Raw genomic sequence first — 17,456 nt, 5'->3', positions numbered from 1 at the left:
TTCAAAGATAATTTTACCTCACTGCAATGTCTCCATCTACATATGCAGAATAAATAAAAATATAAGCTAAAGCATCAGAGTTCATAAATCTTCACTCTGGTGCAATTTAGAGCTGTCAAATATTGGTATAATTTTAGGGCATTCGTGTCTTAAAGAGAAATATGTGAGGTGTGAACTGCAAACAAAAATACTGTATAATAAGCGCCCCAAAGCATCTTAAAGCAGGGATCCCATTTCACAATCGGAGCTTTAATCTCTCAGGAATAAAACTCTTGAAGTTGAGCTATAGTTCCTATTCTGGCATGTATGCTGCATAATTTATAGTATATGTATCAATATTGTTGATGTTTTTGAAGGGACGTGTGTGTGTACACATATATGTTCATCATTAATATTAATGTTTGAACTTGAAGTATCTTCTTCAGTTAAGTACTTCCCCTTTCCTCTGGTTTTGATGCTTGGTCACCGGCTTTATTTATTTATTTCAAATTAATTTTGCCCAAGTTGAAGCCCTGCAGCTTGTTCTCCGTATCGCTTGCTCATGAAAGCACGCTGGCTGCACAGAGGCATTTGACTGTTTCTCCGAAGTGAGTCGTGCATCTACTTTCTTTAATTTTTTTCCTTCCTTTTTTATCACAGCCAGCCTTTCTCTAGCTGACTGTTCTGTGTGTGTGTGTGTGTGTGTGTGTGTGTGTGTGTGTGTGTGTGTGCGTGTGCGTGTGTGTGTGTGTGTGTAGTATTGCCCAGGCTATGCTGACAGACGACTTTTTTCTCAGTTGTCAGTTTTCTTGCCTGTCAGCAGAGCTGCTGGTAAGTGGAAGAAAACAACAGGGCGGGAGGAGTAAGAGACTGAACCGAAGGAGAGTGAGAGGGAGGACCAACACTGGAGGGAGAGAGGGTTGCCATTCGCAGCATGGTGGAGCGAGGACTCTCAGGGTCCAGCGAATAGAGAAGCAGAGAATCGGGATCTGTACAACTCCCCATCCTCCTATTCACACAGCTTAGTTATTATCAAGGGGTTTTTCCTGCCCCCCTCCTTCCCCTCTCCTCCCTTGATAAAGACCCTTCAGCTGGTATTACTAATCGTATCCTTGGCTTATTGTAAAAAAATCTGTGATGGCTTTCAATCTGGAGATCAGCCTCTAATCCCCTCCATCACACTCAGGACCATGGGATGCTGCCACAGCTACCCTCAGTGCGCACCTGGAGTTCTTGTTGGCTACACACACTTCCTCTAATCAAAGTGAGGGGGGAGGCTTAGAGGTGTTTGGAAAAATGTTTGCTGCTCCTGTGCAGTGTTAAAGGTGGAGTGTGTGCATGTGTGGGGGGTGATATCCATACCTCTCTGAGGTTTAACCAAAGCAATCACCTGCAGCTATGGAGTCACCAACTAAGGAAATTGAAGAATTTGAGAGCAACTCTCTGAAATACCTGCAGCCGGAGCAAATAGAGAAAATCTGGCTTCGTCTCAGAGGACTGTAAGTAATGCTCTTGGGGCTGTTTTTTAAAAAAATCCTTTATCCTCATTGTCATAATTATTATAATACTTTATTGTTCTTGTTTTATGTATACCTTTTAAAAACAGCCTAAGAGTTTCCACACCTGCTCTCTGTAAATACAGTGACTTCCACTTACTCTTCACAAAAGGACAGTCTGCTTCCTTAAAAGCACTGAAACGGCTTGTTACAGTGAACTAACATTTTCCAATGAGAGTGCGGAAATGTCACTAGACGAGGCATTGTAGCATAGCAGCAGTTACCAAGATGTTAATGATTCTGAGTGCTAGTAGTAGAAAAGTTAATATGTACAAAGTGGTACTTAATTAAAGCCTCCTTTTTTTTTAAGATTGTTATTAAACTTACACTGCATGTCACATCTAAATGAATTGCATTTCAGAGACTGGTTCCTGCACTGAAGTAGTTAATACGAACAAATGGAGGAGGCACAGTTGGAAAATGTTTTAAATAGCAGTGATAATGGCAGGATATCCATGTTCTGTTATTAACACTCATGCCCACAGATTGGATTGGATTTATTAATTTATACATCTGTGTTAAGGACAATTTTGCTTTGAAGGGAATAGTGCCTTCTCAATAGAAAGGACACTGTTGTTTAAGAAATATGGTGTGGCGGAGGAAAAAGTAAAACTAGACAGCCTAGAGAGATCTAGAGGTAGGATGTCTTTCCCCCTCCCCCACTTTGTATGTAATAAAACAATGACTACAAGCAATAAGACCCATTAATGCCCATGTATTACTTACTTGCTCCTCTGTTTCTGATCAAGCCTAAAAGGAATCTGATTGTATTAAGCTGCATCTGTCCATATGTTCAGACCTGATATTTTTTTCCATTTTTGAATGTGGGAGTTGTTTAACATTTCATCACTCTAGAGAGATGCTAGTGCCAAGTTAACAATGTACAAGCTAATAACTAAAATCTAGAGTCTAAAAGTTTAAACTTGAGTTGTTCTTTGAGCCGTATTTTGTGTCAGCACTAATGGTATGTTTTATAAAGCACATCCAATACTTCTGTAATAGTGCTAATAGCCTAAAAGTTACACATGATTTCTTTCAAGGTTTCACTCCAGGAAACCTGTTTTGTGAAGAAACTTAATCAAACTAGATGACAGCTGCCTCATACTCATTCCAAATAAAACAGCTAGAACACATCTTTATTTTCACGTCTCTTTTACCATGCTGTAGTATTACTAATCCCTGAATTTGTCTAAAGTCCCTAAATCAGCACACTCCTAGATTATTCTGATAGTTTATTACATCTGAGGTTCAAAGTAGTACATATTTTTCCATAGCATTATTTTTCAATTGCAGGATGACTGATAGTATGTTATAGTGACCATATTATGTGGTCAGATTCTGGTTTTATTATACCCTTGAAAAATCAGAGTAACTGTATTTACTTCAAAGGAGTTACCCAAAGTAAGAATCAGGTTGACTATAGTAAATTTTCCCAATATTAATATTGTGTGTGTGTGTGTGTGTGTGTGTGTGTGTGTGTGTGTGTGTGTGTGTGTGAGAGAGAGAGAGAGAGAGAGAAAACACACTGCTTATACATACTCTTGAGAGTTTCACTGCATTCTTGCTATAAGAAGAGAGATTTTATAAAGTGGATTTTCCCCCTGCCCTCCTCTCCACCCTGCCCCTGTCAGTTGCCTGACTGTAGGACTGTACATATCAGCTTTTGCATTGAGTTGGTCCAACTAGGATTTTATAGAAAGGTTTCAATTTCTGTTCATTTACAAGCATGAATTTAGAACATGGAAGAAACATTGACTGCAAGCTGAGATTTGGCATGCTGCTTTAAATCAGAAATGATTCTTTTAATTTATTCTGTGTGTGTGTGTGTGTGTGTGTGTGTGTGTGTGTGTGTGTGTACACGCATGTGTGTATACACTCACATATGCATGTCTAGGCACACACATCATATATGTAAGTGTATATATTCACACTTATAAAATATACACTTTCAAAGCAAAAGTGTAGATCTTTTAAAATATTTTTAACCTTTACCTAATGTCTTTCATCTCAAAAGGTCACGGATGCTTTACAAGCCGGATACTGTGATACATATAGGAATCTATTTCCCCCACCAGTAAAATGCAGACCACTTTATAATACAGGAGTCATTTAGCAGACCCATGAGTTGTACAAAACAGCATAAGAGAGCAAGTTAAACAATACTGCCAATTAAAACTGCTATAGGAATTTTAGGTTAGCAGAATGCAGTTACCCAAATTGGATATTTGATCATGACACTGAAAAGGGCCATGGGAATGTTAACGATCACAGATGCTCAGAAAGCACCTGCAGTAACACGGTACCCCTTAATACCATATGGAGTACTTACTCAGTAGTGACTCAGAGGACAGACCAATGTATTGCATCACCACCTCCTGCAGCACCTAGGTTTTCCAGGGAGGTCTATTTAAATTCTCACTATAGTAAGCAGGTTCAGATTGAACATGATGAAAGCCCAGTACTTTTAAAGGCTCCTGTATATCAAAAATGTATTCTGCTTACACAGAGTAAGAGCAAATCTTGACCTTGTGCAGCTGGTGAGGAGTGTATTTAGTTCAGGATGTTTAGGATTTGGAAGGTCATGCAAAACATATATGTTCTGTTTATAGCAAAGTGTTCTGTGAGAGTGTGCAGGGGGAAGGCTGTGTAAATTTGGGACCAGAGGATCTGCTGCAATGTGCATCATCTCTGGGCAGGGGCACACAAGAGCCGTCCAACAGGCTTCCCTTTGTGGACTGTCTTTATTTGTAGTCGCTACCTAGTGTTTAGCTCAGTCACTTGGGCAACATACTGGCATGAGGATTTGGTCCATTTACAGTTTAAATCCTCTCCCATTAGTATTTTAAGAATGAGCTACAATATGTTTTCTTGAATGTTTTTAATTAATGCATACATATTAATATTCTGATATTTGCACACAGCATATTGATACAATGTGAAGAAATGTTTAGTCCATGGAACATAGTGGTGTCTCCAGGTTTAAAAGGAAAGCGGGCCTCATTGAGGTTATGGAATCATATCTGGCAATAAGTCACAAATCACCTAACAGGGAACTGTGGTGTAAGTGACTGTCTTGTAGGTTACCTAAATCCATATTCATTTGGTTTCATTTTAATCACAATCCAAAAAACGCCTTCATGGAATTGTTTGTTAATCAAATGTTTTAAAAATCAGTCCCCGAATAACTTATTTCTGGTGACAGAGTGCTGTCTGAGCTCTGAGCTGCATGAAATTTTATTTAAGGTTTTTTTCTTCCAGAATTTTTGTTAGCCGCTCTGTGCTTGCCTCAGGGAATCAGGATGAGATTTACTTCCAGATTTTACCCTCTAATTTTACTGGTGTGGGCTTTTATTTATGTACAGTAATCATCACTTGAAAATAATCTATCTTCGCTGGCAACAACCTTGCTAGTTTTGCACCTGGCAAGAGTGTGTGTGTGTGTGTGTGCGCGTGTGTGTGCGCGTGCGTGCGCGCACATGTGTGTGCATGCGCCCCAACATTTGTCCCAAAATAAACCCATTCTTGAATCTAATACAATGAAAATAAAGGTGTTGAGCTGTGAGTAGCTTTAGATTTCTTTATTTCTGACTCAGGCAGTAACTATGTTCCCATTCATCCCCCAAGCTCCAGGTATAAAGGGTTTCCATAATATTCTGGATCTTATCCTTCTCTCACATTGGCTAGTGGCCAGCACTGTAGCTCCTGGGCCTAGAGAAAACCTCCACAGTTCTTAGGAATCCAAGTATAGGGGAGCGGATGGCCCAAGTTGGGAAGTGGGGTAGAAGCAATGTTCACTTTTTAGAGCACTGAAGATGGGGGAACGCATTGAGCCTACAGGCTAAGTGGAGCCCAAGAAAGAGATCAGTGGTCAGCCATATCCATTTTATGGGGGAATTGCTCACAGCATTTTAGGTTCTTTCATGTGCTGCCCTATCTTGAGTCAAACGCCTTACTTGTCCTGCTCAGAGCAAAAAAAAAGCAATGAATGTCCCCTATCTGTGTGCTGCTTCACCATGTTTGTTAGTTGTGGGCTGTTGGCCTGCTACCATTCCAATACATGCAAATTGGGAGGGGGGGGCACATTGCCAAGTGCACTCGCACACAGCTGGTATCCATGCAGCACTTGTCCTGTTGGGCAATTGATGATCAGTTCTCTTTGATTTCTCTGCTGCCACTTGGATGCAGAGCCATCCATTTGTTTCCTCATATGGGGGTCTGCTTTGCACAACTGCCTGTTATTCCTGAAGTATTCATCCATGAAGATTGACAAGCTTAGACTGCAAGAAACTCCGTTTCTTAAGGATGTGCCAATTGTGTGTTTATGGTTCCTAGCAGCTGCTTGTGAGAGAAATGAAACTTGAAATCTCACATTTTCAAGCAGGAAGCGTGTACTGTCTCTGCAATATGTACTTCATATATAAAGCTCTTCTTCATTCAAATCTGTTTTGCCAAGCTAAGGACTCCGACATTTTTTACTTAGCAGTCCTACAAAACCACCAATGTTAACTTTGACACCAACTCATCTGTGTTTTTTGAAAACCACTGAATTAATATAACTAGCTTTGTAAATGCAAAGATTTGTTCCCCACAAAAGATATGAACTGATTTTAGCACACACAAAACACTGGCAATGGCACAACTTTAAAACGTGATTTGGAAACAAGACCTCTTGCCTTTACAGCTGAGAGAATGGATAATTATGACCCAATTTTTTCTTCTTTTACTTGAAATGGATTCAAATGCCCTGTTCCATAGCTAAACATGCCTATAAATGAACTAAAGAATGGTTTCATTTACTGATGTGCATAAAATCGGGAGCTGTGTTGAAGCCCTCTCACAAATTAAGATTGAGTGAGTGTTTGCTTAAAAAGCAAAGGGTTGCCTGGTGTCAATCCTGAAAGCTCCATTAGTTTTAGTGGGGCTCTGCTGATTTATAGTAAGTGAGGATCCAACAGGAAACAGCTTTCTGTTTATGATTTTGGCTGTGCTTCTGTTCTAAAAAAAAAAAAAAAAAAAGAAGCCCTTAATTTCTAGTTAATCCAGTATTATCTGAATTGTCCAGCAACTGCCTCTCAGCATTTCAGAAGGTAGGGGAAAGTGGGCTTTAACCTTCTTCCCCACAGCTAGCATTACAATTCTGAATTGCTGGGTTCAGATGACACTTGAGGTGTAGACAGAAGTTACATTTTTTGCACAATCGGCTCCCTGAAAGTGCTCTACAGCTGTGCCGTGATACATGTGCATGGCTGCAGAGCACTTTTAAAGTGGCCAATCACACAACAAATTAACTCTTGTCACATGAGGGATCAGATAATGGCACTCCAGTTTAGAGCGTCTTAAGGAACTTGCATTCCCTAAGGTTAATTTGTTGCATGATCAGAGCTGGGCTGATGCAGCCTATCCCCACCTCCGCAGCTGTCAGCAGGAAGGGAGAGGGGAGGGGGAGTGAGCTGCCAGCTGGAGTTGGCCCAGCATGAGCTGGAGTGGGTACGGGTGGATCAGAGACTTCACAGCCCAGCCCCAGCCCCAGCCCCAGCCTCCAGTTCAGGTCAGGCAAACCCCAGCCAACAACTCTCTCCCCCCTCTCTCCCTGAATCTGGAGCTGGGGTGGGGGAGGGATGGAGCTGGGGGAGAAGGACAGCTCCTTGGCTGCAGCCAGGCTCCTTGGGCTCCTGCAGGCAGGATTGATTTCCCCACCCCCCCGACCCAACAGGAGAGTGTCTGTTGGGTCAGGGGTTGCTCTAACTCATGGTGTTTTATGACCTGCACATCTATCAGTGCTCTTGGTGTATATTGCTTTCCCATGCCACTAAAGATGCAATTACAAACAGAGCATCTCTCACTGACCTGTGACATAATGGGATCCTCCACTTTACATTCATTTTCTTGCTGCCCTTCCTTCTCCCCCACTTTTCTAACTGTGAATTGGAACTGGTGTTAAAAACGGAAAGAAAAATTAAAAAGCTAGATGTACCTTTTAAACTTGCCACTTTTACGTAAGTCACAGGGAGTATTTCAGAAAGTGCAGGAACTCTCTCTCTACTTCCTTCAGCTGACCCTAGGAAGTATATTGAATGAATCCTGCCAATACTGAGGTGGTTTAATGCAAATATGTGATTAGGGTCCAGCTTTGTTCCCACTGGAGTTTAAGTGGTGCAACTGTGTGTGCAGTTTCAGTAGGAGAAGCTTGTAGCTTTTTTTGTTACTGAAGGCAATGAAACAAGTGTTTAAGTGCCATCACTCAGCATATCCATTTCTCCCCTGTATCTGTCTGTGTTCTACAATAGTTTTAGGGTTTCTTCTTTAAAAATGCAACCTACACAAAAATAGTTTTCTCAGTAACAGCACTTGGACTTGCTTCATGTTTTATTTTGGCCAGGTACAGATATTACACTTTTACCGGTATAGGTGATCAGAAACCGGTCTATACCCATAACAGAACAGAAATTTGGCACACATAGACTGGTTTAAAAATGGTGGAATCCGGTCTAAGATTTGCTGCCCCCCAATCAAAGGGTGAATGTGTGTTCTGTTCACTATTGATCTAACCCATGCCACTTACTGAAAACCACATAACTTAGATCAATTCTACATTGGGCTTTTTGAATCAGAGAAAATTAGAGTTGGAAGGGACCTCAAGCGGTCATCTAGTCCACCCCCATGCTCAAAGGAGGACCACCCCCAACTAGATCATCCCAGCCAAAGCTTTGTCTAGCTGGGTCTTAAACACCTCCAAGGATGGAGAGTCCATGACCTCTCTGGGTAACCTGTTCCAGTGTTTTACTACCCTTCTAATGAGAAAATTATTCCTAATATCTTACCTAAACTTCCCTTGCTGCAACTTGAGACCATTGCTCCTTGTCCTGTCATCTGCTACCACTGAGAATAGTCTAGGTCTATCCTCTTTGGAACCCCCCTTCTGGGAGTTGAAACCTGCTATTAAATCCCCGCTCAGTCTTCTCTTCTACAGGCTAAATAAGCCCAGTTCCCTCAGCCTATCCTCAGAAGTCATATGCCCCTCACCATTTTTGTTGCCCTCCGCTGGACTCTCTCTAATTTGTCCACATCCTTTCTGCAGTGGGAGGCCCAAAACTGAACACAGTACACCAGATGTGGCCTCACCAGTGTTGAACAGAGGGGAATAATCACTTTCCTTGACCTGCTGGCAACATACCTACAAATGCAGCCCAGTATGCCATTAGCCTTCTTGGCAACAAGGGCACACTGCTGGCTCATATTCAGCTTATTGTCCACCGTAACTCCCAGGTCCTTTTCTGCAGAGCTGCTGCCCAGCCAGTCAGCCCCCAGCCTGTACTTGTGCATGGGGTTGTTCTGTCCTAAGTGCAGAACTTTGCAGTTGTCCTTGTTGAGCCCCATGAGATTTCTTTTGGCCCAATCCTCCAATTTACCTAGGTCACTCTGAATCCTAGCCCTACCCTCCAACATATCTACTACTCCCCCAGCTTAGTGCCATCTGAAAACTTGCTTATGGTGCACTCTATGCCATCTTCCAGGTCATTGATCAAGACATTGAATAAAACTGGCCCCAGGACTTACCCCTGCGGCACTCCATTTGATATCGGCTGCCAACTAGACATCGAGCCATTGATTACTACCCTCTGAGCCTGATGTTCCAGCCAGCTTTCTATCCATCTTACAGTCCATTTATCCAGCCTATACGTCCTTAGCTTGCCTGCAAGAATGTTGTGGGAGACCATATCCAAAGCATTGCTAATACCAAGGTATATCATATCCACTATTGTCCCTGTATCCACAGAGTCAGTCATCTCATCATAGAAGGCAGTCAGGTTGGTCAGGAATGACTGGCCCTTGGTGAATCCATGCTACCTGTTTCTAATCACCTTCTTCTCCTCCAAGTGCTTAGAAATGGATTCCTTGAGGATCTGCTCCATGATTTTTCCAGGGACTGAGGTGAGGCTGACAGGTCTGTAGTTGCCCAGATCCTTGTTTTTCCCATTTTTAAATATGGGCACTATGTTTGCCCTTTTCCAATTATCTAGGACCTCTCCTGATCACTGTGAGTTTTCAAAGATGATGGTCAGTGGCTCTGCATTCTCATCAGCCAACTCCCTCAGCACCCTTGGGATTTATCCAATCTGGCCCCATGGACTTGTACACTTCCAGCTTTTCTAAATAGTCCCTAACCTGTTCTTTCATCACTGTTGACTGCTCACCTCCTCCCCAAACTGTGCTGCATGGTACAGTAGTCAGGCAGCTGACCTTGGCTGTGAAGACTGAAGTGAAAAGGCATTGAGCACCTCACGGTTTCTGCATTCTCTGTCACAAGATTGCCTCCCACATTCAGTAAGGGACCCACACTTTCCCTGATCCTCCTCTTGCTACCAACATATTTGTAGAAACCCTTCTTGTCACCCTTCACATCCTTTGCTAACTGCTACTCTAATTGGGCTTTGGCTTTCCTGACTTCATCCCTGCATGCCCAAGCAATGCTTTTATATTCTTCCCTAGTTATTTGTCCAAGTTTCCACTTCTTATAAGCTTCCTTTTTGTGATTTAGTTTACTGAGGGGTTCCCTGCTAAGCCAAGCTGGTCTTCTGCCATACTTGCTAGTCTTCCTGCACAGTGGGATGGTTTGTTCCTGCAGTCTCAGTAAGGCTTCTTTCAAGTACAGCCAGCTCTCCTGGACTCCTCTCCCCCACAGACTGGCTTCCCAGGGAATCCTGCCCATGAGTTCCCTGAGTGAGTCAAAGTCTGCTTTTCTGAAGTCCAAGGTCCTTACTCTGCTGCTCTCCATCCTTCCTTTCTTCAGTTCATCCTGAACTCAATCATCTTGTGGTCATTGCTGCCCAAGTTGCTACCCACTATTACATTCCCCACCAATTCATCCCTGTTTGTGAGCAGCAGGTCAAGAAGAGCACAGCACCTAGTTGGCTGCTCCAACACTTGCACCAGGAAGTTGTCCCCAACATTCTCCAAAAACATCTTGAATTGCTTGTGCACTGCTGTATTGCCCTCCCAGCAGATGTCAGGGTGATTGTCCCCCATGACAACCAGGGCTTGTAATCTGGAAACTTCCATTAGCTGTTTGAAGAAAGCCTCATCCACCACTTCCTCCTGCTCTGATGGTCTATAGCTGACATTCACTACAACATCACCCTTATTGCTCTCCCTTCTAACCTTAACCCAGAGACTTTTAACAGGTCTCTCTCCAGTTTCAGACTGGAACTCTGAGCAATCATATGGCTCTTTTACATGAAGCACAGCTCCTCCTCCTCTTCTCCCCTGCCTGTCCTTCCTGAACAGTTTGTACCCATCTGTGACAGTGCTCCAGTCACGCGAGCTATCCCGCTAAGTCTCTATTATTCCAATCACTTACCTTTCCAGGGCAGGATCTGGTGCCTGGCTTCTCTTTTCCTTCCTCCTCTTGCTCTCAGACATCTGCCTGCAAAGTGATCACCTTGTTCACCGTCCTTGTTCACTGGCTTCTTGGTCATTGTACCTTGGTCGCTGCCTTTGGTTTGCTGAATGTCTGTACCTAACTTTAAAGAGTGCTACTAAGCAGGAGAACAGAGGGTTCCCTTTAACTCCTTAAACACTCTCTATGCATTGGGCTTTGTCCTCAGCTATTTTAACTGACAGCAGATAGTGGAGGCTAAAAAAACACTTCAGGAAGCACCACTTTGTTAGGAAATTTGTAAATCAGTCAGTTTTCAAGTGGAAAATAATATACGAATTTGTTTCTGGCATTGAGAGGCAATTCTGTTGTCTTTTGGTCTTACTTTCAATCTTCCCGAACCTCCCGAGAACCTGGGTTTAAACTAAGGCCCTGTTCACCCTGGGAGCAAAATAGTGCAAGGTCCAATTGCATTTAAATCCAGTTGTTACTACCAAGTTTTTAGTAAGGCTTTGCTGCTGAGTGTGGGTAGGAATTATCTGTCTGCAAGCCTTGTCCTAAAACTATACTTTAGGTCTTTTATACTTGACTCTGCTTTCCTTGTTCACCCTAAAGCTCCAGTGACCTTATTACTTTGGGATACAAAGGGAAAGGAATAGGTTAATCTATGTGGTTTTGGCCATCATGATTCTGGAGTTGGGGTGGTGGGGGGAGGTCCAAAATCTTGCTTGTTGGGCCAACCCATAATGTGAAAAGATAACTCTTTTTGATGCTTTTTGAAATGTTATCTCTGAGGGAATGGGAAGGATGTGAAAGTCAGTGAGAGCAGTTAGTCAGTGAAAAATAGGCTGAATAGGAAATGTGTTTAATAAATAAAAGCACATCAACTTTGGAAAAAGTTCATTAAAAAGCAATATACTTGGAGGTGATACTACAGTCTACTATGATAAATTTTGCCTTGACTCTTCATTCAGATGTTCCATCCTGTGATTTTTGTATAAATTTTAAATCAATAAAACAAGTCTTGTAGGGAACAAAAGGAAGAAGGCTTATATTTAACACTAAAATATTGGCTAAGAAATAATACACACAATATTTACCATAATTATAAAAAAAAAAGCTTTTACACTTCGAGATGTGGTACAAATGAATCATATCCACAGTTTAAAAAGCAATTATTTATTACAGCAGTTTATATACAAACACACACAAAGCAAGTATATTCTGCAGTATAAGGAAAGGGTTCCCTTTGTAAATAATAAATGCAATTATTTTTAAATAGCAGCTTTGCATAAAAAGCTCGCAGTTTTGCGTAGAAAACAGGGATATGAAAATTATTCTGGGGAAGATTAATTTAAAACCCAGGCCCAAGTGGATATTAAAAGTATCTCTATGGAATGCTCTTAACATCTTACTGCAGTAGGAGCCTGTACTTTCGGGAATACAGAAATAAAAAGGAGGGGAGGAGCGTTCAAAACTACTGTGTTGTTATTGTTTAGTTTAGGATTTTTTTAAGCAGTGGAGTTGGTTCCTTCCTTATCAGTCAGCTTTGGGTGGATTCAAGCATCATGACAAAGACTTTTTTTATTTAGAATGTTTTCTTTATTCCTGAAACTCATTTTGAATATTCATATTCTATTTTTCCTGTCTCATTCCTTCAAAAATATATATCATAATGCTATCCTAGTTAACACTAAAACTAATTGGCCGTTGTCTATTTTTAAGTGGTAGATTAAGTGAGATCCAAGCCCTGGAAGTGAGATCCAAGCCGATTCAAGTACTGACCATGTCGAAATATTTAGTAGTGGGTGGGTGAGATTTTTTCATAAGCTCTTCGAATGATGTAGAAGCACAGTTCCCATTGAACATCACTAGGACTTGGGCTCTAAATCCCATCTTACGTCATTTTAGTTGTTTTTGTTGTATGCCCAAAATGAAACAAACTTGAGAAATGTGTGTGTTGCTTCACAGCAAAAAAAAAAAAAAAGCAAGACAACTGCCTCCCTCCACATTCCCCTCCCTTCCCTGACAGTCATCTTCTGCCTTTCAACTTGTGTCCGTTTGTCCTGCTCTATATGACCTTCTGATCCACACCACTGAAACTTTCTCCTCTTTCCTTCAACCTGCTAGGATGGGGTTTGCACAAGCATCTAATTGATTTAAGAGCCCAAGTCCCAGTGAAGTTCAATGGGAGCCATGCTTCTAAGTCATTTGAAGAGCTTTTGAAAACTTTCACCTACCCACTACTAAATGTTTCAGCCTAGTCAGTACTTGAATGGGTGACCTTCAAGGAAGAGTTGCACATTGCAGGAACAGTCAATATTTTTGTAGAAGGCAATCTTCATTCTATGTCATATTCTGAAGGATGTCTTCATTCAAACCCCTAATAAGGACACAGTACAATTTCTGAGGACACTTGTTAATATTTTCCTTGAAGTTTTAGTTACATTCTAGCTCAGAAGACTCTATTGTGAATCTGCACTTTCCCTATTGTTTTCATTGAACAAGGTCAGCTGGCATTTGCTATCTTTGCAGCTACTTCTCTTATTGCATGTCCAGAATTACTATGTTGGATGTGGGATCTGTAGGTGAAATTCTTTTAGGTACACAAAATGCTTGTGAACAAAGAATATAATCTGTTCATGAAAGATATAAATATTGGCTTTTCATGATCAGGCATTACATTTTCAGTTCATTAATTACAACCACTGTCAGAGTAACAACAGTGCTGCCCCTGAGAACCTTGAAAAATACATTTTTAGTTGTTAATAAATGTCCTGGGCAAGGGGGTTTGTGAAGTTAGCTTTGTTTTAGAAAAGAAACACTGCATCTTTGTGCAGCAATTTTTTCACCCCATGTTTGGGCTTATTAAACAGTAATCCAAGTGTTTCAGCCTGTATCCCAGAGCTGGGAGAGGAGCTGTCACAAACATGAGATTTAAAATTCTGCGTCATACCAGCTGTCTAGCAGCAGACAGTGGGGTGGGGGTGGGGGAAACAATAACAAGCAATAGTCTGATAGAATTACTAGAGCTTAGGGCAAGATGTAGATTTGTTTGGTGACTTTGCCTACAGTGCTGGACTGGTCTGATGTAATTTCAGTCTGCGTTTCCTGTCTTGATATTTAATCTGGGTTATAAATGATGATTTTTCCTTCCCCATCCCCCATCACAGTCTTCCCTTCTGTAACTAATTACAAAGCCACCTAGAGTGAAACAAAACTGGGCAGCTGCCCATTTGACTCAACAGGAGTTGGAAAGTGTTAATTGTACGCACTGGCTCTGATTGCAGAAGGTAATCCACACACTTCATTTCTTTAAGAATGTTAGCAGTCTAACTCCACTGGCTGGAATAGGAGTCCAGAAAAATGTTTTATTTGCTTTGAACATAGAAGATATGGGTGTTTTGTCACTGATGTACAGAGATTCTTCTTTGTCCCATTCCTAATTGGACTATTGCATCTTGCATTCCTCCTTGATATGACTTGGTTTTTATAAGAGTTCTTTTCATAGGGAAGTGAACAGGATGCAACTAAACAACGTGCAGGAAAGATTACGTATGTGCTCCCTTTATTTAAAACCTTGTAATAGCAAGGAAGCAGCATCACACTAGTTCAGGGCAGTGTTGCCATCTGAATACAATGTACAGCACATCTATCAGGATACACACAGGATTGGGAAATATTCCTTCCCCTCCCATCCTCATTTTACAAGAAGTGATGTCCTCTATTTCAATGGGGAAGGTTATAGAATATGCATGTTAGGATAACACCCATCCTGTATTCTGAGGGTCATCTCTTATTTAGTGCCAAATGTTCCATGATTTGTAGCCAGCTACTAAGGAGCATTTGGTCAGATAAGTCTTTCAGCCAGTAATCATACAAACAAAGGTTCATGTGTTATGGCAAAAAATGCCTTTTTTGTTTTTGTTTTATTGTTGGCATGAATCAAACATAAGGGGAGCTATCTTCTTAAAAATAGGGCTGGTTCCATATCTTTCCATTGTGCTGGCTTTTATGGGTGTGTCCAGACGAGCATGTACATGCGTTTCCCCAAGGACAAATAGCAGCGGCACAACATACTGCTGCTACTTGTCCCCAGAGAATGCTTGTGCATGTGCATTCTGGCGTGTGGCAAGTTGCCCTGGGTAGGGTAGGGGAGGCTGGAGCCAGCACCTGGACTGGCTCCAGCAGCCTTACCTGAAGTTCTGGGGGTTTCCTGGAGCTTCAGCAGTGATGATCCAGTGCGTAGAACCTGGCCAGCAGCAGGAGTGTCATTCCGGCTGGCCAGACTCAGGTTTTGGGTGGCACATGCTGCCTCCACATGCGCTGCTCTGCCTTTTTCAAGCATGGATTATTTTGATGCTGGGATCTCCCAGTGTCAGAAAAACCCACTGTGCTGCACCTGAGCACCATGGTGAGCACCTGCACGTGCAGCATGTGTGGTTTGCGGCACCACGGACTGGTCTGCAGTGCCACATACTACATGTGCATGCTCATCTGGACATGCCTTATTTCTACAAAACCCAGGTCCCTTTAAATAAGTATGGATGCACTCATACATATGGTATAAATGTGTGATTGCATTTAGTTCTTTTTGGTAAGACTGTCTGCCCATTGTACATAGCAATTGTTAATGGTCATTTCATATTTTGAATTATTTCCAAAGGGCCCAGTTGGAAGAAACAACTCTATTTTGCTTCTGCTTAACTATTCTGTCCCCCTCCCCCCCTGTCACAAACAAATCCATGCTAAATTCAGTAGAAGTTTGCCTGAACTGCAGTAAAACAAGGAGAACATCAGGGCATGGCCCACATAGGCAGCTGAAATGCATGGTAGAAGACAGACTTCTGAACTCATGCTGCACAGTATCTCTGCAAATTGGACATTATTTTCAAATGTTAAAAGCACTCTCATCTCCTACTGATCTTTTCCTTAGCATTCTAAATGGCCAATGATTTTTTTTCTTTTCTTTTTTTTTTAAAGAAAAAAATAGTCCAACTGTATTTAATTTAAACTTTCATTCTGCTTTGGCCATACTGATGTTTCAGCTAAACCAAAAAAAGCCCTGGAAATTTCAGCTTTCTCCATAGGCTTGAATGATTTCCTAGGTTTTCCTTGCTGAGCACTCTGCCATAAGGTGTCTTACTACATATCAGCAAGACACCTTATGGCAGAGTGCTCAGCAAGGAAAACCTAGGAAATCATTCAAGCTTATGGAGAAAGCTGAAGTTTCCAGGGCTTTTTTTGGTCTTAGCTGAAATATCAGTATTCATGTCTCAGAGGGATAATATCTGATGCAAGCCAGTGAGGCTTGCACCAGATACATACCTACATTTTAACTTTTTATACTGGTCACGCCATAGACATCAATAAATGATCACTCAGAAGAGCTGATAGGAAAATGCCTGCTATTTATTTTGAAAAGTTTCAAGAAAAATAAAAACATTTGATTCTTTTTTAAAAAGTTTTGCATAAATGTGGCTTGAAAAAAGTTGAACATCTAAAAAAATTATTACTGGTTTCTCAAAACTAGAAAATGGTCAAATTTTGCTTGTATGCTTATTTTCATATTTTTCTATGGAAAAAGAAGATGAATGAAACTTCTACAAAAATGTTCTTTTGGAAAAGTAGTAATTTTCTTTCCTGTAAAAACTTTGGCCAGCTGTACTGATGAGCATTTTAGACATACTAAAGCTGATCTAAAGCCCATTTGTATTAATGGAAGTCTTTGCATCTACTTAAAGTAACTTTTGAATCAGGTATTTAGAGTCCAGTTCTGCTTACAAGGAGTTATGTACTATAGCTTACACTGATACTGGTAAGAACAGCATTGAGCTTATTTGGGTGCAGTACCATTAAGTGACCTTCAAACATAAACCACCTAAAATGTTTCATAAAAATAAAATAGGATTCAAACGTGTCTTGTATGTGTTACATTGATAATGGCAAAATAGCAGCATTGAGCATTTTTACTTTACAGTGAATTCTGCCTGCCTGCAACTCTAATCAAAAAACGGTAGCCCAGGTAACACTCCACTGGCTTCAATGAAGAGCATCTTAAGATCATTTAGCATAATAAATTGCACTTGACAATATTTCGGGTTTGGGTACATTGTCTGTTATGTTCCTTATGTGATACCTACCCATTGCTATTGTACAAGGTATAGTCATGCTCTGTGAAAATTAAACTAAACAAGTCATAGCATTTGATATTAGAGGATATTTGTCACCTGCAAAAAAAAATACCTTTACTTGGTTGATGTGCAAACAACATGGAATTTATCAAATAAAATCTATGTTTATATTCATCAAAGTGAATTGCAAACGCAGTCAATGGATTCTGGATCAGGTCCTAATACTTAGTGTCTTGAAAGACTATAAAAGCACTTTGCAAACAGTTTATGCTAGGGATTATTCTTCCTACCAGTGGAAATGCTGCTGCCTCTGTACTGCAAATGATGTTCTGCACCAGCTACTTTACCAGGGTAGTTTTCATATAAGGAGAGCTAGATTAAGATTGCAGTAGATTTGAATAAACAGATTGT

The 17,456-nt window shown here is 41.1% G+C and overlaps 1 protein-coding gene across 14 annotated transcripts in view; it reads left to right on the top strand.

Moving 5' to 3' along the window:
* Positions 1-522: 522 nt before the first annotated feature.
* The window catches only part of PDE1C (phosphodiesterase 1C), a 306,544-nt gene continuing 289,610 nt past the window's right edge, over positions 523-17,456 (top strand). For 6 of the 14 annotated variants that reach the window (XR_003093365.1, XR_003093364.1, XM_025200603.1 and 3 more), the window contains exon 1: positions 838-1,478. Coding sequence is in view for 9 of the 14 variants with exons in the window: in XM_025200603.1 (XP_025056388.1) it covers positions 1,378-1,478 (101 nt within the window). In the remaining 5 variants the exon portion in view is untranslated. Of the gene's footprint in view, positions 588-771; positions 811-836; positions 1,479-17,456 lie in introns of those variants that run through there. The other 8 variants (XM_025200594.1, XM_025200599.1, XM_025200593.1 and 5 more) reach the window with 7 other exon arrangements.

Source organism: Alligator sinensis, unplaced genomic scaffold (assembly GCF_000455745.1).
Source record: "Alligator sinensis unplaced genomic scaffold, ASM45574v1 scaffold86_1, whole genome shotgun sequence".
NCBI classification, from domain to species: domain Eukaryota; kingdom Metazoa; phylum Chordata; order Crocodylia; family Alligatoridae; genus Alligator; species Alligator sinensis.
This window is presented reverse-complemented; position numbering and strand designations above follow the sequence as displayed.